At 56.8% G+C, this 22618-nt stretch overlaps 3 protein-coding genes across 3 annotated transcripts; 1 reads left to right on the top strand and 2 right to left on the bottom strand.

Moving 5' to 3' along the window:
- Positions 1-20: 20 nt before the first annotated feature.
- Positions 21-4176, bottom strand: WDR6 (WD repeat domain 6; the record flags this gene model as incomplete). The annotated part of the gene is made up of 6 exons (XM_082060444.1): positions 4104-4176; positions 1624-4030; positions 1212-1307; positions 928-1044; positions 621-739; positions 21-505 (listed from the first exon to the last, which is right to left on the bottom strand). Exons 1-6 carry the CDS (start codon positions 4168-4170, stop codon positions 21-23), a joined length of 3291 nt encoding a protein of 1096 aa, XP_081916570.1. The 5' UTR covers positions 4171-4176.
- Positions 4177-4328: 152 nt separating this feature from the next.
- Positions 4329-22249, bottom strand: P4HTM (prolyl 4-hydroxylase, transmembrane). Its single transcript, XM_082059912.1, has 9 exons — positions 21898-22249; positions 21746-21827; positions 11850-12040; positions 11040-11136; positions 8919-9081; positions 7133-7318; positions 6605-6695; positions 5936-6059; positions 4329-4665 (listed from the first exon to the last, which is right to left on the bottom strand). Exons 1-9 carry the CDS (start codon positions 22159-22161, stop codon positions 4448-4450), a joined length of 1416 nt encoding a protein of 471 aa, XP_081916038.1. The 5' UTR covers positions 22162-22249; the 3' UTR covers positions 4329-4447.
- LOC309443410 (secreted frizzled-related protein 5-like) lies at positions 14398-18136 on the top strand (the record flags this gene model as incomplete). The annotated part of the gene is made up of 4 exons (XM_082060333.1): positions 14398-14723; positions 15407-15579; positions 16852-16938; positions 17802-18136. The coding sequence occupies 4 exons, from the start codon at positions 14398-14400 to the stop codon at positions 18134-18136; spliced, it is 921 nt and encodes a 306-aa protein (XP_081916459.1).
- Positions 22250-22618: the final 369 nt, after the last annotated feature.

Genomic DNA, 22618 nt, shown 5'->3' with positions numbered 1-22618 from the left:
TGTGCTGGTTGCCTGCCCTGTTACTGGGGAGCCTCTGGTGGAGGGGGCTCAGGGGGGCACGTGCCACGCAGCACCTCCAGCCCCTGCCCGCAGAGCACACAGCAGTAGCTCAGCACCCCCCTGGCCTCCATCACCTCCCAGCAGTCCAGCTCTGCCAGGTCGGGCACATGGAAGAAGGTGGTGCTGAGCATGTCCAGCCCACCCGGGCCCCGGCGCCACAGCGTCAGGCGCTGGTCCACCGAGGCCGAGAGCAGCAGGTCCGGCCGCAGCACCCGTATCCCCGTCACGTGTGCGGCGTGGGCGCAGGGCCTGGCCACCCGCTCCAGGACACGCAGGCAGGTCCCTGCTGTGCCCTCGCCCAGGGCCACCTCCAGCAGGCAGACATGGATGGAGCCATCGTCGCTGCCGCTGGCCACTAGGTACGGTCCCTCCGGTGTCAGGCGGATGTGGAGGCTGTTCACGCCGCAGCTGTGGGCCATGATGGTGAGCAGTGGGGTGCCCAGGGCTGGGAAAAGAGGCTCGGTCAGGAGAGAAATGCTCACCCTGGCCAGAGGGCACAGAGGAGCCACCAGTGTGGCTGCCCTCAGGGACAGAGCTGAGGTGCCAGCAGCTGCACCCACCCAGGGGCTGCATCTCGCCCTCCCCTCGGTGCAGGGCGTCCACTGCGTCCTTGATGGGGCTGGTGATGTCCCAGAAGGCGACGCTACCATCAGTGGCTGCGCTGCACAGGAGGTGTCTCCTAGAAGGGAGGTAATGGGGGAGCCTCCGGCTGCAGCCCTGTGACCAGCAGCCCCAAGAGTCCCCACTGAGATCTGAGGAAGCAGCAGAACAGCCCCCATGGAGCGATTTCTCCTCTTTCTCTGCCCGCTAAGCTGCCATCCCTGGCTGCTTCTCCCCAGTGGTCACAGCACAGCATTCGGGGCTCACCTCTCCCCTCCTGCCCGTGTGTGCAGGAACGCCTCCACCTTCAGCACACAGCGCTGGTGGTGAAACGACTCCGCCACCAGCACCAGCTTCCGAGCGGCCTCCAGCAGCCCAAAGACCCTGCGATGGACGGGGAGCAGTCAGCCACGGGAGAAGGGGCTCCCAGCACCTCAGCCCCCGCTTCCCACCACGTGCCATCCCGCTCCTCCGCGGATCCCGCTCTGCTCCCATCCTCCAATACCAGCCCAGCTCCTTTCTCCCTGCCAGGCCCCAGCACGGTTCCTCACCGGACTGATCCATCGCTGCAGGCAGCAGCCAGGAACTCCCAGGGTGTCGGCAGCTGCTTGGAGCTGGTCCCAGGTATGACGGAGAGGGACATGTATCTGCGACAAACATGTGACACTCACCAACACCTCGGTGACACCTGCAGCCCCAGCCCAGTGTGGGACACAGCTCTGAGCACTCAGAGGAGGCAGGAAGAAAGACTCAGCCTTTCCCTAACCCCTGAAGTCCATTGAGGCCCAGCTGCTGGGCACAGGACACCAGTGACATGTGCCTAAAGCCAAGCCGGCTCCTTCTGCCTCGGCTGAGCCCACAGCCGCACAGAGCTGGTATCCCCACAGAGACCAGCGCAGTTCCCAGCGCCCTCCCAGACCGCGGTCACCACTAACCCAGCCTTGGGCAGTCCCCAGACATCACCTCGTCTCTGGGTCCATCTTGATGAGCTTGTGCCTGTTCTTCTTCCGCTCCCAGTGCTCATCCAGCCGGTGGGAGGCCACATGGGTGACCTGGCAGGCCACGGCGCTCTCAGAGGCCGGGTCCGCAGCACACAGCAGTCGGTAGCACTCGATCTGTGCCCGGCCGCCCGCAGAGAAGAGCAGGGTGGACGCGCCCTCGGTGCTGGGTCCTGTGGGCTTGGCCAGCGCCAGCGCCCTCACGCTGGAGATGTGGTCGCTGAGCCGCGTGAGAGGCACGGCTGCCCGGGAGCACTCGCTGAGCGCCAGGACACAGGCCGTGGTGTCCTCACTGCCGGTGACGAAGACATTAAGGGCGGCGTGGCCGGGCACCTCCACCGTCCCCAGGCGCCGCACGCAGGTGATCTCCCGCCCGTGCAGGGACGACAGGAGCACCTGCTGCTCGCAGGGCTCGGGCTGGCGGTGGCACAGCATCACGTCCCCGCACTTGACAAAGGCGAAGGTCTCAGACGAGGGGCTGCTGCAGTAGCTCCAGGAGCGGTGCCCCCCACCGCAGGGGATGCAGTGGAGGTTCTCACCAGTCCTGCTGCTCCACACCACAAAGTTATCAGCATGAAAGCCCAGCACAAGCAGGTCCCCATCTGGAGTGAAGCGCAGCTCCTCGAGCCACTGCAGCCCTTTGCAGGGCCTGTGTTTCTGCAGGACCTCCAGCTGCTGGTCCTGCAGGCGGAGCTGGCGGTAGCAGCCGTCCCGCCCGGTGCTGTAAATGTAGCCACCATGGCAGGTCACTGAGGTAACCCCCGTCTTCCCGTGGAGGCCGAAGAGCACGGATAGTGGGGCCTCAATAGGAAGAGCCTCTTTCTGCAACAAGCAAGAGAGCTCCAACTCACTGCCGGAGTCCTCGTTTGCTGGGCTGGTGCTGCCATCGGCGATGCCGGTGCTTCCCGCAGCCAACCCTGGGGAGCTGCTACAAGGGAAGAGGAGGAGGGAGCCCCGGCGGTCCCCGCAGACCAGGAGCCCTCCCTGGGGCAGGAAGGTCGCACAGGTGTGCCAGCGCTGCTTGCAGGGGGGCAGCAGGTACCGTCTCATGAGCCGCACACAGGGTGCCTGCCCAGGGCGGTGGGTGACATCCAGCCAGAGCATCTCCCCATCGGGCCCGGAGGCCAGGAGGGCAGCGGTGTCAGAGGGCAGCCCAGGACGGGTGGCCCAGCTCAGCCCGCGCACGGCCCCTTCGAACAGCCTCAGCTCGGTGGTGGCCCCGGGGTGGCCCAGGGTGAAGATGAGGAGGCGCCCGTCACCACCGGCCAGGGCACAGAACGCCTCGGCTCCGCCGGGCAGGGGGGCGGCCGCCAGCAGCCCGCGGGGTCCGACAGCAGCGGGGGGCAGCACCTGCACCCAGCGCCCCGCCGGCACCTCGTACTCCGCCAGCCCGCCCGCCTCGTCCAGCGCCAGCACCCGCCGCGGCCCCGCCAGCAGCACAGCCCGCGGCCGCCCCGGGGCCCCCAGCGCCGCTGCCACCGGGGCCGCGTCCGAGATTGCCCGCCGGGGCCGCCAGAGCCGGACGCCGCCGTCGTCCCCACCCGTGGCGAGGCAGCCGCCGGCGGGACGCAAGGCCAGGGCGCGCAGGGCCCCGCGGTGCCCCCGCCGCGCTCTCCGCACGCCGCCGCCGCCGTCCCACTCCAGGCAGGCGCTGTCCTCCCCGGCGCTCACCGGACACGGCCCCCGCAGCGCCACGGCCGCCACCCGCGCCCCGTGCCCATAACACACCAGCAGGCAGGAGCCGTCCCGCTCCCCGGGCCCGCCGCCCAGCGCACCCACAGCCCAGAGCCGCACGCTGCGGTCCTCGGAGGCGGAAGCGAGCAGCCCCCGCGGCGCCGCGTAGCACAGCGCCAGCACCGCGCCCCGGTGCCCCAGCAGCCGCCGCCGCGGGGTCTCCGCCGCCGCCGCCCGCCACACCACCACGGCCCCCGCCGCCGTCCCGGCCGCCAGCGCCAGCCGCTCCCAGCCCGTCCCCGCCAGCACGGCGCAGCGCAGCGCCCCGGCCCCGCCGCAGCTCGCCCGCCGCAGCCAGCGCCCGCCGCCCCGCCACTCGTACAGCGCCACGGCCCCGCCGCCCAGCGCCAGCGCCAGCCGCCCGCCCGCCGCCCAGCGCGCCTCCCACACCCGCGCCCCGAGCTCCCGCGCCGCCCCGCCGCCGCACGCCGTGAGCCGCGCCCCGCCGCCGCGCCGCACCGCCAGCACCGCCAGCCAGCGCCCGCCGAACGCCACCACCCGCACCGCCGCCCCGCCGGCAGGACCGGGCTCGGCCCGCAGCCCCTGCACGCTGGTCTCACGCAGCACGATCCGCCGCCCCGCCGCCGCCGCCGGCCCAGCGCCGCTCAGCCGGAACGCCGCCACCTCCGGGCCCGTGCCTGCGGGACAGCGCGTCAGCAGCCGCCGCGGCCCCGCCGCCCGCCCCGGCCCCTGTCCCGGTCCCGCGCTCACCCGCCAGCAGCACGTCCCCGGCGAACTCCAGCGCCGTCACCGGCGCCACCAGCGCCACCGACTCCATCTTGGCGGCGCCGCCACCGTCGCCGGGCTCCACGCGCCGCCGCTGCGCCCGCCGCTCATTGGCTGGGCCCCGCGCACCGCCCCTGAGCCCGCCGCTCATTGGCTGGGCCTCCGTCTCCCCGCCCCCAGGTCACGCGGAGGCGGCGCCCGTCTCTCCACGCTTTATTGGCGCGCGACGCGGCCCCGCCGCGCACGTGGCCCGTGGCCCCGCCCCCCGCCCAGCGCGGGAAAAAGCCACGTGTGCGCGGCCGGGCCCTGCGCCCCCTCCGAGCCCGGCCCTACAGCTCCAGGTGCACCCCGCTGTAGGCTTTATCCACTGTCCACTCGCCCGGGGCTCCGGCCCCGGCCCCCGCGTAACGCTCCATCTCCTGCTGGAACTGCAGCTGCCGCCGGCGGTTGGGATCCACGTTGATCCAGTTGTTGGCAATCCACTTCGTGCCTTGGGTGACCAGGCAGCCCCCGTGCAGGGCAAAGTCATCCAGCTCCCCCACCCAGCCTGTGGAGCAAAAATCCTGTTAGGAGGTGGCAAAGACTGCTGCAGCATGGGTAGGCACAGCTGGGACTGCGCAGCCAAGTCAACGCTGACACACAGCTCCTGCTTGGATTTTAGCTCAGACACATCCTACAGGAGTTGGCTTCTCGTGGCACCCCTCCACCTTAGCGCTACCCCACCCTAGCACCTATGAGGAGTTCACCAGGGCAGGCTCTCTGTGTGCAAAATGCTCAGTGCCTCCATGTTTCCGCTCAGCACAGGGGGCTCTCACGTTCTGCATCACAACTGCTGTTTTGCTCAACTCTTCCCAGAAGGGGAAGGTGGCATGGAAGAAATGGGTGCTGCTGCTAGAAGCCTCACAGCCGTATTAGAGATTGCATTTCAGCAGTTCTAAATGACCCTCTCTTCACAGAGGCCCCATGGTATTTCTGCAGCAGACTTGCATGAAGCAGCCAACTTCCATTTAGGAACCATTTATTCATAAAACTCAACAGGGCTCTTCTTACAGGAGAGTGATGCTTTTGATATTACCATTGAACAGCCCAAATGCTGGTCCTGTGACCTCCTCTGCAGATTTTCTAGAGATGGAAACATGGGCTGCTCCCAGGAGAGTTAGGATGCTATACTCCCTCCTCCCACCAGCACTCCAAATATGCCATTGAGACACTCTGGAGTCACACTCACCAGCAGCCTGGAAGATTCATGTCAATCCCCCAGCCCGGCTGTCAGGGAAAACTGTGCTGTGCTTCACGAGAAAAACAGCCCCAAGCACACATATTATCAGGCTGCAGCTGAGCTATAAAGCAGGAGTCGTCCCCAAGCACGGCGGAGCCTTGCACGGGGTGGGCCATGCCTCCCTGCGCTGCAGAGCTGATCGCCGTGCCTTTGTCTATCTCCCCTCCCCACCCCTTTGGGCAACACCACATCAGTGAAACATTTTGAATTGCAGACCAAGTTCCAGCAGGAGTTTCAGCTCGCACAGCGGGATGGGAGGCAGCTGGCGATGGCTAGTGCAGCCAAGGGCTTTGTTTGCTCGCTAGTCCCGTCCCCCAAAGACATCAGGAGCCACTGACCTACTGCCTGTAAACAAAGGCTTTTCAGAGTCAGGAAGCTCCTACCCAGTTGGTGACAAGTAGACTCCACAGTTCCCACTAGCAGGCAGCTACCACCCTTTGGGTCTCTTCTGAGCTCCCACCCACCACAAGAAGAAGACGGCTGTCACCTCCTGCAGTCCTACCCCTCCCAAGAGCCGAGCCTTGAAATGAGACCGTACCTTCTCCGTCTGACAGGTAGTTGTACCAGAAGACCGCAGTGCCTTGCTGAGGTTTCACTCGCAAATTGCCCTTGTCACAGTTTTTCCGAGTGTCTCGCAGGTCAACATCGTTCTGGATCAAAGACTGGTGAGAAACCACAGAGAAGGTGTCGCAAACAGGGATGGAATGAAGCGCACGCACTGGGCTGCCTCTGCCGTCAACCATCGTCCTGCCCTTTGCCTGAACAGCCCCCAGGGACAGCCCAAGGCTGATGCTGGGCAGAACTTTCACAACCCACCCTGAGCAGCCAATTTCAGCTGCCTGGAGGTCCATAACCTGTTTCTGAGCAGCCGCCCATTCCTTAACACATTGCCTGATGGGAGCACAGCATTCCTGTTGAGACTTAGTCTGAGGAAACCTGCCCAGACAGAAGCAAGCAGGAGCCATGTTATGGCAGCAGGGCCAACAGACCACCCTTCACACCTCTGAGCTCCCAAACCCCTGTGCCTCTTCCCTTGCCCTCAGAGAGGAAAGACCATAAGCAAAGCACAGCTTTTCCGTGCTCTAGCTGCGGAGGTTAACATCCACCAACCTCATGCACCACATCCCTTCTGCTGCCACAGCAAATAGAGACATTCAGAGAGGGACTCAAAATCCCCAGAGGTAACATGCAGGTGAGATTCATTTACCATTTCTTCATACGTCCTGTTATCAGCTATAGGGAAGACTGTTTCGCCTCCCCCAGTCACATTGTTCAGGTAGAACAGCACTGTCACGTACCTGCAAGACAGAGCGGCTGTCAGGGGACACATCTGGAACGGGAGGAGACGCACAGGGCTGTCTGCACCCCGCGCCTCCACCACGCGTACAGAAGTTCCTCCAAGACATCACAAGACACGGGATTTACATCATCAGCTTTTCTCCAAGAGGAGAACAAAGAAAATCCCCCCCCATTCACAATGGGTGAGGATTTAGCCTCCGAGGGTGCATTGCTAGCCTCTGGTGGGGACAGCCCAGCCACGCTGCAGAATCCCTCTGCCCTCCTCCTCACACCAGCTCCGTGGCCTTGCAAGATTCACCCACCTCCCCCTCCGTGCCCCCTCAGAGCCGGTTTGCACGCCCACAACCCAAGCACTGAGTCCCACGCAAAGTGAGGCGCGTCGACTCTCCACACCCCTTCTGTGACGTGCTCCAGCTCGTGCCTGGGCAGCCCTTACCGACAGGAGGTCTCGAAGGGAGCGCTCTCGTTGGCGACCAGCTTGGTGTGGCTGCAGGCGGTCTCGGGGAAGACGGGGCCGCTGTCCATGTGGGCATGGTAGTGCCCTCCTTGGTCATACCGCACTACCTGGAGGGGCTCGCTGTGCTCCACAATCTCGGGGGGCAAGCGAGTCAGGCGCATTACCCTGGGGAAGAGGAGAGGGGAGCAGGTGAAGGGAAAGCACCGTCACCCCGGTCAGCTGCCACTCCCGAGCACCGAAGAAATCCAGAGAAAGAAACCCCCAACAGACTGAAGAGACGATGGGCTGCAGCAAGCACGCCAAGAGATAACTATGTCCTTACAGATCTGTTAGACCATCAGCTCAGAAAGTCCTTGTCATGGTAAATAAAAGCAAAACCAAAAGGTGCATCTCCAGCAGGACTGCTCTCAGGAAGACTTTCCTTGCTCAGCAAGATCCCTTCTGTGTTGTGTCCCTGGAGCCTTCGTGTGTCATCTCATCGCTGCTCTGGACTCCTGCACACCACCTACAGACCTCGAGAACAGTTAGCAAAGCCCAGGGCCCCAGCTGAGAGCGAACGAGAGAGACTAGCTCTAGGAACATTCTTGTCACCTAACTCACCTTTCCCTGTTGCCTTTTCAGCAGCCTCCTCCCAGGGCAGAGGGGCAGGGAAGTGGTCAAGGAGACTGGAGCCCTCCTGCTCTGGGATTTTTCCGCTGCTACATCTGAGATCATCCCCAAGGCAAGCAGGTACCTCTGGAGACCTGCCAAAGAACACTCAGAGCTCTGAGAATCCAGACTGGTGAAGCCCTCGGAGCAGGTACGAGGGGAAGGCGGCACCCGGGCAGGATGGCAAAGCCCCTCCAGGCACCGCACGGGTCCCAGGGAGGACTAACAGCCTCCCTCAGCGATGTCTTCACGTCTGCAGAGGGCTCGGAACAGCGGCCAAACCCAAGTGTAAAAGCAGCATGCTGCTGCCTGTGCGCTGGCTGGCACGGAGGGGCGGCAGCCCCAGTCTGCTCTAATCAAGGCAATATGCGACTCCATTCTCCCGCTGGAATGCGCTGAAGAAAAGGAGTGGCCAACAGCCGTTTGCAAGCCTGGGGACAGATTTTACCCACCCATGTCCTGGGCGAGGACCAGCACCAAGAACAAGAGAGCGCCCAGCCAATTATCTGAAATTCACCGCAGCTATATGGTTTGGCCTGCACGCCGGGTTTCAGCGCGTCCCAGTACCAAATCGGAGGTGCAGAGAAAGGTGACAGGTTCTCCCATCTGCTGTGAGCCGCCCTGTGATATGTGTGCTCGGAGGATTAAGCTAACTCGGCTTACTTGAGATGAAGTCGTGCTTGTTAAAAAGTCAGCTCTGAAGAGCTAAGACAGATTTCAGTGAAATGCATGAGTAACTAAAGCAAATGACAGTAACTACTGGCACCCAGACAGCATTGGAAACGGGCAGTTTCTCCCAGTAAGCTCATTTACTAATTAGAATGAATTACTTCGTACAATGCCAAGTCTTCGTGGTTTTATAAGGCTGTTCCCAAAAGTGAATGGAGACGCTGAAAGGTTTGATTTTTCTTTTTCCTTTTCCACGGGACAATACAAATTCTTGTTCTAATGAAAACCTCCCTCTCCCCATTTCGTTGTCTGTGCTCATTGCTCTTTATACTCCAAAAAGACTTTCACGCAATTAGTAAGCGTGAATATTAGCAAGTCTGCCACCACCTCTCGCAGCACAGGTGGTCCTCGTGCCCACGAGCCCGCCCGCCGGCCGCCTGGCCCTCACCTTTGCCGGATGGCTCTCATCACCTGGTGTGCCCCCTCGCCCTGGTACAGCCAGGTGTGCTGGCTGTTGCGCACCAAGTCGCTCATCTTCACTTTCTGGCTTCCCATGTACTTGTGGAAATCACGGATGTTCAGTCGTTTGAACTCCTCCAAACTCAGCACCCCTACGGGAAGAGGGGAAAAGCCAGTTGACTGTGGTGCAGGTAATAAATAGTTCTTGGCGTTCTGTACTCGGAGAAAACACCAGCTGAGGGCGCTGCAGAAATTGCCCCATTCGGGGTCCACCATGGGCTGCACCCCATATGTGCAGCGTTACAGCCCCCAGCAACGCTCTCGCCTTTAGGTGAGCAGAGGGTATACAGCAACCTGCAAGAGTGAGCTGTTGGCTGCCTTGCAGGGTCACGACTGGGACGGGCAAAATACCATTTGAAACTTTAAAAAGCTCCTAAGACATGCAAACCAATCCATCAAGAGAGAACTTACAGCTCTAACATATGCAATGCCACAGCTAAAAAGCCTGTGCCACATGATGCCTTGGGACTTGTTTAGATATTTAAACAGAGAACAGAGTGGGACACTTCAGATCACATTTTCTACAAGACCTTGCAGGGTAATTTAAACAAGCCAAACCCCAAACAACAAGCAGTACATTCTTCTGCATTTGTGTAAGTGTGAAACATGAGTGAGAAACACAACAGTATGACCTTGCGTAAGCAGAAATAACAGAAACGTGAGAGGTAAAAAGTGGTTTCTACTAAAAAAGGTATTTCTTGTTTGGACTGAGCTTGGCTCAGCAAGGGACGGACTTTGGCCTTTGTCACCTTCGGAAAAAATCCTCAGGTGTTGTTTCCCGTCTGTGGAGAAGCAGGATGCCCGCACCGGGGCCCAGGTCCCCGGGGTGCTCTGCGGGCCGCGGGCCGGCAGCCGGCACACCCCGCGGGCCGCCAGCGGAGCTCGCTCAGGCGCAAACCCGGGGCTGCGGTGGTGCCAGCTCCGCTCCCCGGGCACAGCTCCCTCCGGCGCAGCCACCGGGGTCAGCCGGGGACAGTTCCTCAGGTGCCAGTGGTCATAACCAAATTATCCAGACCATTATTATTCCTAGCGTGTCACTGTCCCCGCTTCCCCCCACGCAGCCTTTGATGACGCAGTGCCACATCCAGGTTGTGACCCGGTCTCTTGATGTCATGTACCAATGTAATCTGGAAGCAAGGTCCTGCCAGGAGGACTTTAACAGGACCTTTCATTTATTAATGGCCAGGACAGTGGAAAAGCCACTGACGACTCAGTCATACGCTCCTACCCCTGCCAAGAATGCCATCGGCCTGGAGGAGCGGGGCACAGGGTGCCCTCCGGATATTTCGGCATTCACACGGGTACTGCTTCAACTCCAAAGCGGCTCCTCCTGGGCAGCTCTCAACGCCAGGTCACTGGAAGACAGCGTGCAGAGCCTGTGCGTTCACTTAATTTGATTAGGAAATGGAGAGTTGCTTAATTGAGGCCACTCTAATTAGAGCAGCAGAGGTTACAGTGCAATTCCGGACCAGCGGAAACCCTTAGGAGAGCAGGGGCAGGAGGGGCAGAAGTGGCCTCGTGGAATACAGAGAGGGGGGTCAGCAACAAAGGCTGCCCAACAAGAGCACCCCCACCTCCACACATTCCACCCCCCAGCAGGGATGCAGCACTCATAGCCCGCAGCAGAAGTCTTCATGAAAACGGGGCGGGGTGCAGGATGCACCTTAAAACAGGTGTCAAGATCTGTGTAGTCAAAACCAGAGCAGTTTCTAGAACCATGGGAGCAGAAGTGCACCCTGAAGGTTCTGTTACAGCAGCAGACAAACCAAGGGAGGTTTGAGAGAGGAGAGGGAGCACAGGGTCATGTTCTGGTCCTGCTTCTGCAAGATCCAAGCCCAGGTGGTGGAACTATGCTGCGAGATTGGCAATGGAGGGGCAGGAGTGCTGCGATGAGACATTCACACTGATGTTACTTTTCTGCGAAGGTCTCTCAAGCAGCGTTATTTTCCTTTGAAGACCATAGCTAGAGAAACAGGCAGGGACACGGCTCCTGCTCCGCGCTGCAGGGCTGTGTGAGGTGCCGAGGGGATTCCCATGAAGATGCTCTTACCATTCCCATCGGGATCGGCCTTGACTGCCGTGTACATCTCCCGGATGTTTTCGGGGGTCATCCACCTGCCATTCCCAAGCCGGGTGTGAGTCAACACCTGAAATTCATAAATGGATCAATGCTGGACACTGGTTTCTTGTACTAACGAAACAGATTCCCTGCATGAGGCCTGGCGGGCTCCCTTCTCTGCAGAGCATCGGCCAGCCAGGCGTCAGCACGTCTCTGCGGAAAGACGACTGCAGTGAGAATCATCCGGCAGCCACACACAGCGTGAGGCTCGTGAGTGCTCTTATTTCTAGTTTGGGTCACGGCAAATGACTGCTGGGACTTGATTAACCAGTCACGGGATGGAGGGGGCACAGCTCTTCCTCTTGAAGGAAACATAGAGCTACTGATGATAAAAGTGAATACTTTTACTTGTCCCAGATAAGGGCTCGGAACAAAACAGTTCCTTTCCATGTGCTGTTAGTCCCCACAGCAGTGTCTGTGCTACAAACTCCCTTCCCTGGGACACCCCGCACGAGGAAACCCACAGCACAAGGAACATTTTACCCAGTGTGTTCAAAACTCACATCTACTGCCAAGGACCACTGCTACATCCCAACAGGATCACAACTGTTGCATGTTTCCCTCAAAACTTGTATGCTGAAGGCCAGCACAAGCCTTGAGACGTAAAATTAAGCAAATGCTGATGAGTGCATACTAGGATCTGGCCCTACCCGAGCACACTGAGTAACCAAGAGACCATCTGAGGAGAGGACCTGCCAGAGGGTCCCTCAGAAAACCTCCCCCAGTCTGTCCCCACTCTACCTCTTTGAGCTGCAGCTGCCCATCCTGATTGTGGTCCAGCAGATTGAAAATGTCCATCTGGCTGATTTCTATCATTTCCATGGCTTCCTCATAGTCGTCCGTTGGTAGGATCTGGCTCTTCTGCAGCCCCTTCAGCTGCGCCAGATGGATGATGAGCTTGCACTCCTCCTCTGTTAGGAAGTCGGGAATTTCTGCAGCAAAAGCGTGAGCAGCAACAGAGACTGAGGAACTGTTAGAGTGGGAGCCTGTGGCCACGCAGGCCGCTTGTAAGAGGAAAAGAAAAATAAAGAGGTGTGGGGGAAATTTAGAAACTACTTAAGTTTGGGACATTCAAAGGCATTCAGTGTTCTACCAGAAGATCTCTAAAAGAGCATACGCCACACACCTGAGCTGCTGCAGGCGGGTATTTTTACAGCAGTAGTTCCTAAATGTTTGAATCCAGGGGTCAAGCCCTTAAACTCTCTCATGGATACCACAATGGACAAAGGAGTGAACAAACACGTGCATATCACCTCATATTATCACTTCAAAGGTGACATGTGGATCACAGTCTGGGAACTGTGGCTCTACAGGAAAAGAGGCCAAAACCTTTCCGGCGGGTGGAGGTGACGGCTGGGGTTTCAGGCTTCCGCGCGCTCACGTGGAGAGGACGACACTTCGCACAAAACCAAACGCCTTTCAGGGGAACCCGGCACAGTTCTCTGCTATGAAACTCGGACAGCAAGGAGACAAGTTCCAAACTTATTCCCTCCCTTGACTTCTGACTAAAAATGGTCTTCAAACAATTTTAAACAAGACACTGCATATGGTGGGCAGGTGCCATGCTCTACACCCAGGTAGCATCCCAGTATAACCAGCTTGCTTTGGCAGCACGACACCAGCAGCGATCAGGCAATACCAGGACCCCAGAGGAGAGGAGAAAGCTCCATGGAGACCTTATTGCACCTTTCAGTGCTTAAAACAGGCCGATAAGAAAGATGGGCATGCTTTAGCAGGTCCTGTTGTGATAGCACAAGGGGTGATGGTTTTAAACTAAAGGAGGGAGATTCAGGCTGGACATGAGGAAGGAATTGTTGCCCCTGAGGGTGGTGAGAGCCTGGCCCAGGTTGGCCAGAGAGCTGGTGGATGAACCATCCCTGGAGACATCCCAGGCCAGGCTGGACAGGGCTCTGAGCAACCTGAGCTGGTGAAGATGTCCCTGTCATGGCAGGGGGGGCACTGGGGAGCTGGGAAGGTCCCTTCAACCCAAACTGTTCTATGATTCTGTTCTATGATCCTTCTGGCCGATGCCTGTCACTGCTGTGGGGAGCGTGTTACAGCTGCTGAGACTTTCAAAGAGGGAAAGAAAAAACACCCGAGCAGGACAGGTTTAAGTGCTCCTAGGCCCAAGGTCCTGCTCTTCAAGTCGCAGCCCCATAGAGCTCCTGCAGGAATGTGCCAAGGACACATTACATCTCCAGCACTCCTCAAAGCAGGGGGCGGGGGGGCGGGAAATGAATTACTTCCATGACCTTAAATCAACCCTATCAGCACAAACTGTCAATAAGCAGTTGGCTTCCTGCTTAGTACGGACCAGAACCAGCCCTGGAGATAAATGAGATATTCCTGGGAAGCCCCGGAAACACAAATCAGCCAGTTGTATCCCTAACACCCTCCCAGGAGAAAATCTCTGCCACAGGCAGCACTGGGTCCTGGTGCCAGAGGAAACTTCAGAGCCAGAGATGCCGCCGGACGGTCTGAACCTTGTGGCACAGCACCAGGTCCAAATGAACCCCGAGCGCTGGCAAGCAACACCCCCAGTATTTCTAGTTCCCCAAACTGGGCTACAATAATGACGGCTTCTGGAATCTTAATTATGTGCTGGAGGAAGGACACTCCCACTCTTCAGCGGTTGTAAGGGGATTTTGTAATGAAGGAAAGATTCTGTTAGCCAGAAAGCGCACTCTTGTCAGGCAGGTTGTAAGGTGAGGGGGTTTCCAGCTAATCTCATCTGCAAACAACTCGGCTCCACAGCTGCAAATTAGTTCCCTCCGCTCTCCGAAACAGTTAACTTCTGGCTGTGAGACCATCCTATCTCTCTGCCCGCTCAACAATAGATCCAGCTAAACAAATGTCTCCTAATTGACTTTGAGCAACACTTGATTGCTTTTACAAAAAACAAAAGAGAGGAAAACATCGGGGTTTATGAAATAATGACTAATCCTGGAGCAAGAGAAAGGGGATGGGTTTGAGCACTGGTGTCAAACAGAGATTCAATCTCGGCTGAAAGAGCCCCAAGACACACGGGCCAAGTCATTCATCCCTCCCCAACTGCCCTCATTTCCACACCTGCTGATCTAAGCCAAACCCCTGCTAAAATCCAAACAATCGGGGCCGCTGGCAAACGAAAATTGGACCATTGTCTTCCCCATGAGGGCTCTGAAAGGGCTGCAATAATGAGGATGGATTGACAGAGAGGTGGCTCGTAGGCTATAAAAAGGCGTCCCGCAGTCGGGAGCAGCTCAGTCCGGGGTGCACAGCCCGTTCTCCCGTCCCAGCTCGCTCCAGCATGGTCGCCCCTCGCTCGCTCCACCACAGGAGGTCGGGTGGCCCGTGGCTGCTGGGTCTCCTGGCGCGGCTGCTGCTCTGGGGCTCTCCGGGAGCCCGGGCGAGCTACCTGCGGAGATCCTCCAGCTGCACGCCCATCCCGCACCGCATGGCCTTGTGCTACGATATCGGCTACTCCGAGATGAGGATCCCCAACCTGCTGGAGCACGAGACCATGCCGGAGGTGATCCAGCAGTCCTCCAGCTGGCTGCCCTTGCTAGCCAGGGAGTGCCACCCGGACGCTAGGATTTTCCTCTGCTCCCTCTTTGCACCGATCTGCTTGGACAGGTAAGATGTTTTTACTAGTTGTTTCAGCTGTAGGAAGTAACAATCCCCAAGAGCGAAAGTGCATTTGCCTCCCCAGAGAAAAATGCGTGCAATGTGATGAGCGCGGTCCCTGAAACGCTGCACTGCCCCCCTCGGCGAGGGGCAATGGGATTACCCAGCAGGGACCTCCTCTCTGAAAGTGAAACATGAGCATTTCATCTTGACAGAGCAGAAACATTATGTCCCTCCTCTGGATTTTCCTGCTCTCCTACCCCAGGCAAAGTTTCCATCTCCCCTCACACGCTGCGGTGGCTTCACCTCCCACCTCCCCTGAGCCCCTTCCCAGCTCCTGCCCCGGCCACGCAGGGGCTTCCTCAGTGTGACCGTAAATCCTCAGTTTTGAGGTGCAGCCGTCAAAGAACAGAGCTGCTAAGGAAATCAGGTACCTGATTAGGCACCTGCAAAGGTAAGCAGCCTTTGCACAACTAGAGAAGATCCTGGGGGGGCATGGAAAGGGCTTCTGGCAGCAGCCTGTATCGAACAGCCTCATCCCTCCTGCCTTCAGACATTTGTTTGCATCGTGGGTATGTTCAAAACACATGAAAGACCCCAAACCAGCTCTGCTAGCGCTGGTGTGCAGCACAGCCCTGCGCAGACCCCCGGCCTTGCTGCCCCGAGGTGCCGCAGCCCCTTCCCCTCCGCAGGCTCATCTACCCCTGCCGCAGCCTGTGCGAGGCCGTCAAGAGGAGCTGCGCGCCCGTCATGGCTTGTTACGGCTACCCCTGGCCCGAAATCCTGAACTGCAACAAGTTTCCTGCGGATCACGAGCTGTGCATCGCAGCAGTGTCCACCGATGAAAATTCCTCCAGCAGGAGAAGTAAGGTTTTGGTGTTTTTTCTTGTTTTGTTTTGTTTTTCCTTTGTATATTAATGTTTATCAATATGTAAAGGGTGAGTATCAGGAGGATGGAGCCAGGCTCTTCTTGGTCGCAACCAATGATAGGACAAGGGGCAATGGGTACAAACTGGAACACGGGAGGTTCCATTTAAATTTGAGAAGAAACTTCTTCATGGTGAGGGTGGCAGAGCCTGGCCCAGGCTGCCCAGGGGGGTTGTGGAGTCTCCTTCTCTGCAGACATTCCAACCTGCCTGGACACCTTCCTGTGTAACCTCAGCTGGGTGCTCCTGCTCCATGGGGGGATTGCACTGGATGAGCTTTTGAGGTCCCTTCCAGTCCCTGACATTCTGTGATTCTGTGATTTTCCCATACGTAACACTCAAAAGGATGGGCCTATGCCTTGTTTCTATTCTGAATATTTCCAGGTTTAAGCTATACTAAAAAAAACCCACCAAAACAACACACTAGTTTTGTTCTCTCTGGGAACTCTACCACGTCTAGAAAATTAGCGTAAAGTTAACTGCAGCTCGTTCCCCTCTCTGCTGTATTCATGAGCTCCCCAGGCGCTGCCGAGCACACGGGGTTTGGGGCAGGGGGAAGGGGCGGCTGTAAAACCCAGCGCCCGGGCACAGCAGGAGAGCTGGTGAGACGAGCTTCCCGCTGAGCCGAGGAGCTGCAGCCCTGAGCCTTCGGCTGCGCCCAGGGTTTAAATCAACACGCGAGAAGAAATCTTTTGCAAGACTTCTCTTTAAACATTAGGAAACGCCACAAAGGGGTATAAGCCTCTGCAGACATGAGTTGCACAAGAAAAATAAAATCTTTAAGATCAAAAGACTAAATTAAACACTCAGATACTGGTGAACACTGGGGGAGATTCGAGGGCAGTTAAGGGGAGAACAGACGCCTCATTTCAGCATCACCGGATGGAGTCTGGCCGTACCAATTGCTTTACTGTTTCACCCAAGGTAGGAGATCTTCATTTGGCATTTTAACTGCTGCTTTAACACGCAACAACACACACAAGCCTAAACAAAGCACAACGAGCAGCGTCCGCCCCAGCCACAGACAGGACAGCTTCACATCTCCCACCCTGTTTCTCTGGGGACTGGGTAGCCTGGGAGGGAGAGCCACTCGGAAACACCAAACCACTGCTCAGAAACAGCAAAACACCACTCGCAGGTCTCAAAATCGTATTTCGCCTTTTCCGGTGCAGCTTGGCAAGGGTGTTATAACCAGATTTCTGTTACAGCAGTGCCCCGAGCCAGCTGCAAGGACTGCGAGCTGGAGGAGGCCAGCACTGCCAGGGAGATCCTGGACAACCTCTGCGCCAACGATTTTGGTGAGTAACCCCTCTCATTCTAGCAGTTGCTGCCGTTCCCTCCAGCAGCCAAGTAGCGGCATGGACAGAAAATGGCTTTTCTGTAACAAACTGACCTGGAGGAACCGGAGCTTTTACAGCAGATGGCAGGGATTCTCAGGTCCAAACTTACCTGTTAGGTAGCAGGAGGGCCCAACTGTAGGACACCTAAAGGCGAAGACCTGCTTTATTTCTGCGGGCTCTAATTTGGTTTTGGTCTGTGGCTGCTAAATACAAGCGCTGCTCTGGTTTTCCCTCAGAGAACATTTCAATCGATGCCCACAAAAACCTTTAGCAAGCTCCACGTGATTTATTTCAAACTTCAATACTGTTGTTCTAGTAACGTGACTCTCTCGTAGCCCAAGCAGGTGGCAGCACTGTCGCTGCTCCATCGAAGTTTTCACGATACTGTCCTGAATTCAGGCACACAGCCTTCATTAAAAATAATAATTAAAATAAAAAATTAAAATCCTGGGCAGCTGGCAGCCATGTCACCTCCTGAAATCCCAGCTCAGAGAAAAGTCAAGTCATTTGCACAAGACCAGGACTTTGATGCACCCCCTCGCTTGCGGCCCTGCTTGCCGCAAGGTTTCTGCCCACACAGCGGTGCAGGGAACGCTGTCGCCACTCTCATAAGAAAAGCAGAGTGAGAAGAACAGCGCTCCATACTGGAAACGAGTCTCAAACGAGAACTTTGTACAAGTTCACTGCAATTACAAGAGCTTGGATGGATGCATCATCACATTACAGATACAGCAAGAAAGCCTTAGGTTGGCTGTATGTTTAAGCAGGTGAGGGCTATTAAGACTAAACGGAACTAACAGCTCTTTTTCCAACCCCTGCAGCAGTGAAAATCCGGATCCTGAGGAAGAACGTGACCACCACCATCTCGGACTTCGACCTGGACCCCTCCAGGGTGGAGGTCCTGAAGCACGGCCCGCTCCTCCGGACTGAAATCCCCGGCAGGCTCCAGCAGTGGCTGGACATCGACGCCACCTGCGTCCACAACATCATGAGGGGCACCCACGCGGGCGTCTTCGTTGTGAGTGGTGAAGTACAGAGCGACAAAGTGGTGGTGAACACGGCCTACGCCTGGCAGAAGAAGAACAGGAACCTGCACCAGGCGGTGCGGAGGTGGAAGCATCACCGCTGCCCCGAACAGGCCGGCCGGAAGGTCTGAAAAAATATCTCCATTGCAACAATAAGAAACTGCTCCTTTCCCCATGGCTAGAAAACTCCTTTCCCTGGCAGCTGGCGTTTTGGAGATGTACAGTCAATATTTTTAGGCGATTCAAAGCAGTCATAGTCCACAGATAGGGCCTCACTACAGATTCCTGGTTGACTGGGGCAGAGCTTAAGGATGGAAATTGAATATATTCCTCTCGCAAGGCTCTGCAGATCCAGGTCTTGCGATGGACGGCTTTGTGTGGGATCCAACATCACAACAAAACTGAACTGAGCTCCGCAGGTGAGTTCTAGAGGTCTAGAAGAGACCTGTCATAATAGTTCCTTCTGGTTCTTATCGAAGTTGATAGCCCCTTCAGCATTTTATTTGACCCCGAGACACTGACGCTGTCCAAGCGCCTGCTTGCTTTCTGTCCAGAGAGGTTACACGAAAGTCTCCCTGACTGCTAAGAGATGCTTTTTTATTTAATGGAAGAAATACTTTACTTTTGAACAGTCCGAGGTTAATGAAAGGGGAGAGGAACCCACCCACACTAAGCCCTATCCCCTAAAATGAATGCTAAACTCCACAGGCTTTCCGTTCCCCTCGCTGCACTGAGTGTCGATGAGCATCCGCACAGGTACACGGAAAGAGCCGCTCTCGAGTGGGAAAGGCCCAGAGTAAAGAGAGCTGAGGATTGCTGCCTAACGGGGAAAAAACATGTTTTTACTTCACAAATTAAGTCTGGATCAGAAGATTCTGGTAACTGGGGAACTACCGAAGATATCACAAGAGCCCTGAGAAAGCAGAGCAGGACATGAGCCTTTTAAACCTCTCGCTGGTGGAGAGCAGCTTTGCTTGGGGCTCGGGGTGAGTCCCAACCACGGCACGGCAGGAGACACCCACAGTTCTGATATGGGGGGGAAGAAACGAGGGGGAAGAAACATTACATGTCTGCCCGGCCTTCCCCCTGCACTAAAGGGAGAGAGAAACGATGGCAAAACTCAGTCTCACCAAGTTCTCGGCAGCTCACACTCTCACCCAGGTGAGCAGGGACCGTAATTCCCTGCAGGGGTAAACACAGCGACAGCTCCGGCACTCCCGACTACAGAGCAGAAAACAGCAAATCCCCACAGAAAACAAGTTGGATTTCTACTGCATGACAGAGCACTGTCCGTGGAAAGTTTTCTACACTGGATTAGAAGTGGGACTGGAATAAGAAAATAAGGGGAAAAACGGCTTTTGGGAGAAACGCGTTGTGCCTTGCTCAGGAGCCTGCAGCGTGGGTTGCGCAGAGAGCCGCTCGGTGCGATGGAGGCGCATTGCCTCCCTGTGCCCGCCAAGCACACCAGCACCCCGCGATAACATCTCCCCTTCGCCTTCAGCGTGGGCTGAGACCAGCGCTCAGACACTCAGGCTGAAATTCAGCTGCGCCCTGACATTGGTGCAGCGATTCCTTCTATTCCCCGAGGCTCTGAAGAAAAAACACAAGAGATTTCCTATTTTTATTTCTCCCTACTGCCTTGTTTTGCAAACTGCCGCCCCGTTCACAGAATCTGCTGCCAGGTGGTCCCTGCTATGGCAGGATCTTCCAAACAGACTGCGTTTGGAAAACACAGCAGAACATCTAAAAGCTCTGAAGGTTGAAAAGGCTTTGTCTGATATTTGTCTTCCATTAATAGGATTGTTTGATCACTAGTGTTTCCTAACTAAAAAGTGCACAGATGGTCTGACAAGCTTTAGAAATGACATCTCGTAGCCAGAGGGGGGGGCGGTAAAAATAGGGCAGGGACTTTTTCACAGCTCCATGAAATACACTTGGGTTCAATGCAGATGACTTACCCACATTCCAAAAGTTTCCCTGCGGTGCCCAGTGCCCTGCCACAAAGCACAGAGCTCACAATTAAATCATTAACGAGCCATCCGCTGCTGTAGTCCCATACAGCCTGCTCTGCTGAAAGCAAAAAATCACAGACCAGCCACTTATTCCCTTAAACTGTCTCTCGCAAGCCACAACACTTTGCATTAAGGAAAAGCCCCAAAAAATCAAGAGCCCTTTGCTAGCAACCTCTGGGCTTGCCTAATGCAAACAAGTTAAATACACACTTCCACTAATTTAAACAACAGAGATGCAATGAATTAGTGTTTTTTAAACCAGTTGATTTAGATTGGTACTGTTCGCACAGCCAGCGAAGTCTCTGGAAGTCTTTAAAAGTCAGAGCTGGCTCCTGGCAGGTTCATCCGGGAGATAAGAGCTGTCTTGCGACTTGCAGTTTCTAAATAAGTGACTCCTTATCAGAGGACAAAGGAGAAGAGACTCGTGCGGCATCTCCAGTGCTGAATGTCCGCGATACCATCCCCAAGGAGCAAAGCTGCTCTTGGAGCCGACAGAGGTGCCGGAGCGACGAGTTAAAACTTGTGGGATTAGTGCTGCTGGGACCAACCTGCCTTTTCTCAACTTCAGCACCTTCCTCGCAGGACAGGATCAACTCTTTTCACTTAAGCAGTACCAGCAGGGCAGAGAAGGTGGAAACTGGAGTTTTCCTGAGTGAAAATCAGAGCAATTGCTCCAGACCGTGGTTCTGGTAATGATGTCAGCTTTGGGAATGCTGTGGGATATCAGTTCCAGGTTGGTGTGTCTGTTTACTGAATGTCAGACAGAAATCCACTTTGAAACTTGCAAACCACAAGTACCACATATGTAGAAATTTATAAAGAACTTTGTGTATTTCTTCCAGATACTTACTGCATTAAAGGAATTTAATAAGAAACCTATCTGATTCATGGGCAGGCTTTCAGTGTGTATAATCTATTTGGAATCAGAAAAAAAACTATTAGATTATTGAGAAAGCATCTAATGAAGACTCTCAATGCTGTCTTTTCAGAGACAACAGGTATTCTCCGACTCTGCAGTAGCAGGAATTTTGTAATCATCTGTCCCAAAAAGTTAATTTGTATATTCTCCGTGGACTTCTAGAACGCAGAGTTCAATTAATGAGACTTTACCAGTCACAGCAAGAATCACAGAAAGGTAAAGAAGGTTTTAAAGTATCTGAAAGCCAGACGGTTGTGTATGAGAGCAGCCAGAAATAAAGATAAATCTAGAACAGGACACAAAATCATGGAAGGTATTAAGTCTGTTGTGTTAATCATTTCCTCAGTACTGAAGCACGAACACTAAATTGCTTTATCATCATTTATTACCAAAAGTTTACGGATCTCTTTTCCCTTCCTAACACTGAGCAGCTTCTTTGAGGTCCTCTTCAGCGATCCTCGTCTCTTTGCAGCATTTTAAAGAGAATCTGAAAAACCTGGAAAGGTTAATCCTCCAAATCCTTCTCAACGGGCCACCCAGAACGAGTAACCTCTGTAAACACTGTACATCCAAATACCTTAAACAAAAATCACGCTCTTGCTAACGCAGCCCCAAGGAAAAGCGGCACGGGGAGGAGAAGCAAACAACCCACAAGTCATTCTGCCCCGAGCGGGTGTCAGACAGACCGACCCCGGCCGCTGTCAGGCTGTGCCCGCCCATCGGGGCAGCGGAAACCTCCCGGCCCCGCCCGCGGGACCCCCGGGCAGCTCCCGGCGCTGCCGCCCCGGCGGGCGGGGGCCGGTACTCACCGAAGAGCAGCGGCTTGAGGCTGAGGGTGCGCACGGCGTGGGCCCGCCCGGCCACCAGCTCCACCCGCTGCGTGTGACCCACCTGCGGGGAGAGCGGCGGTCAGCGGCGGCGCGGGACGGCCCCGGCCCCGCTCCCCCCGGCGCGGCCTTGCCTTGATGCCCTCGAGGCGCGGGAGGGCGCGGGCGGGCGGCGGCGGCGGCGGCGGCGGGGGGGTGGCGGCGGGCGGCCCGCCGGTCTCGCCGGCGCTGAGGTGCACGAAGAGCAGCAGCCCCAGCACGTTGAGGACGTAGAGGTGGGCGAACACCATGAGGACGAGGAAGTAGGGCCGCGAGCAGACGGGCCGCGGGCGGCCCCCCGGCGGGCCGGGCAGCGGGGGCCCCTCCGCCCGCGACGCCGCAGCCGCCGCCGCCGCCATCGCGCCCCCGGCCCGCCAGGCCTCGCGCGTCACCCCGGCAACCACCCGGCGTGCTGCGTCACACGCCGCGGGGCGGGGCCGGCGGGGAGGCGGGAGCGAGCGACGGCGCCGGCGGGAAAACGCGCGTGTCCCCCCCCACCCCAAGAAGAGCCGGGAGACCTCCGAAGTTAGAAAGTCACAATTTATTTCAAATAAACCAAGGGCACACCTCTGGCAATCGTCTCCTTCCGCCGCCCCTGCCCCTCTCCAGTGCCCGCGAAGAAAAGCGGGGGTGGCAGCAGCTTCGTGGACCCCCAGGCGCGGTCAGGGGGACACCGCAGCCCCCCCAACACTTAACACATCCCGAACCACGTCGGGGCGAGGAAAGGAATTCCCAGAACAAGTGCCTCATTTAAAAATAAAGTTCTATTTTTTTTTTTCCACCCACTTAAAAAGTCTAAAATTTAGAGTGCAAGAC

Source organism: Streptopelia decaocto, assembly GCF_964273445.1.
Source record: "Streptopelia decaocto genome assembly, chromosome: 8".
In the NCBI taxonomy this organism is placed as follows: Eukaryota; Metazoa; Chordata; class Aves; order Columbiformes; family Columbidae; genus Streptopelia; species Streptopelia decaocto.
This window is presented reverse-complemented; position numbering and strand designations above follow the sequence as displayed.

What these genes read in the sequence shown, in the direction of transcription:
- P4HTM (XM_082059912.1), bottom strand. Translation starts at nt 22,161, where the DNA reads ATGGCGGCGGCGGCGGCTGCGGCGTCGCGGGCGGAGGGGCCCCCGCTG. An exon ending in CCCTTCGAGACCTCCTGTCG is followed by an intron (nt 6,696 to 7,132) that starts GTAAGGGCTGCC and finishes TCTGTCTTGCAG; the next exon opens with GTACGTGACAGTGCTGTTCT. An exon ending in ACAGGACGTATGAAGAAATG is followed by an intron (nt 6,060 to 6,604) that starts GTAAATGAATCT and finishes GTTTCTCACCAG; the next exon opens with TCTTTGATCCAGAACGATGT.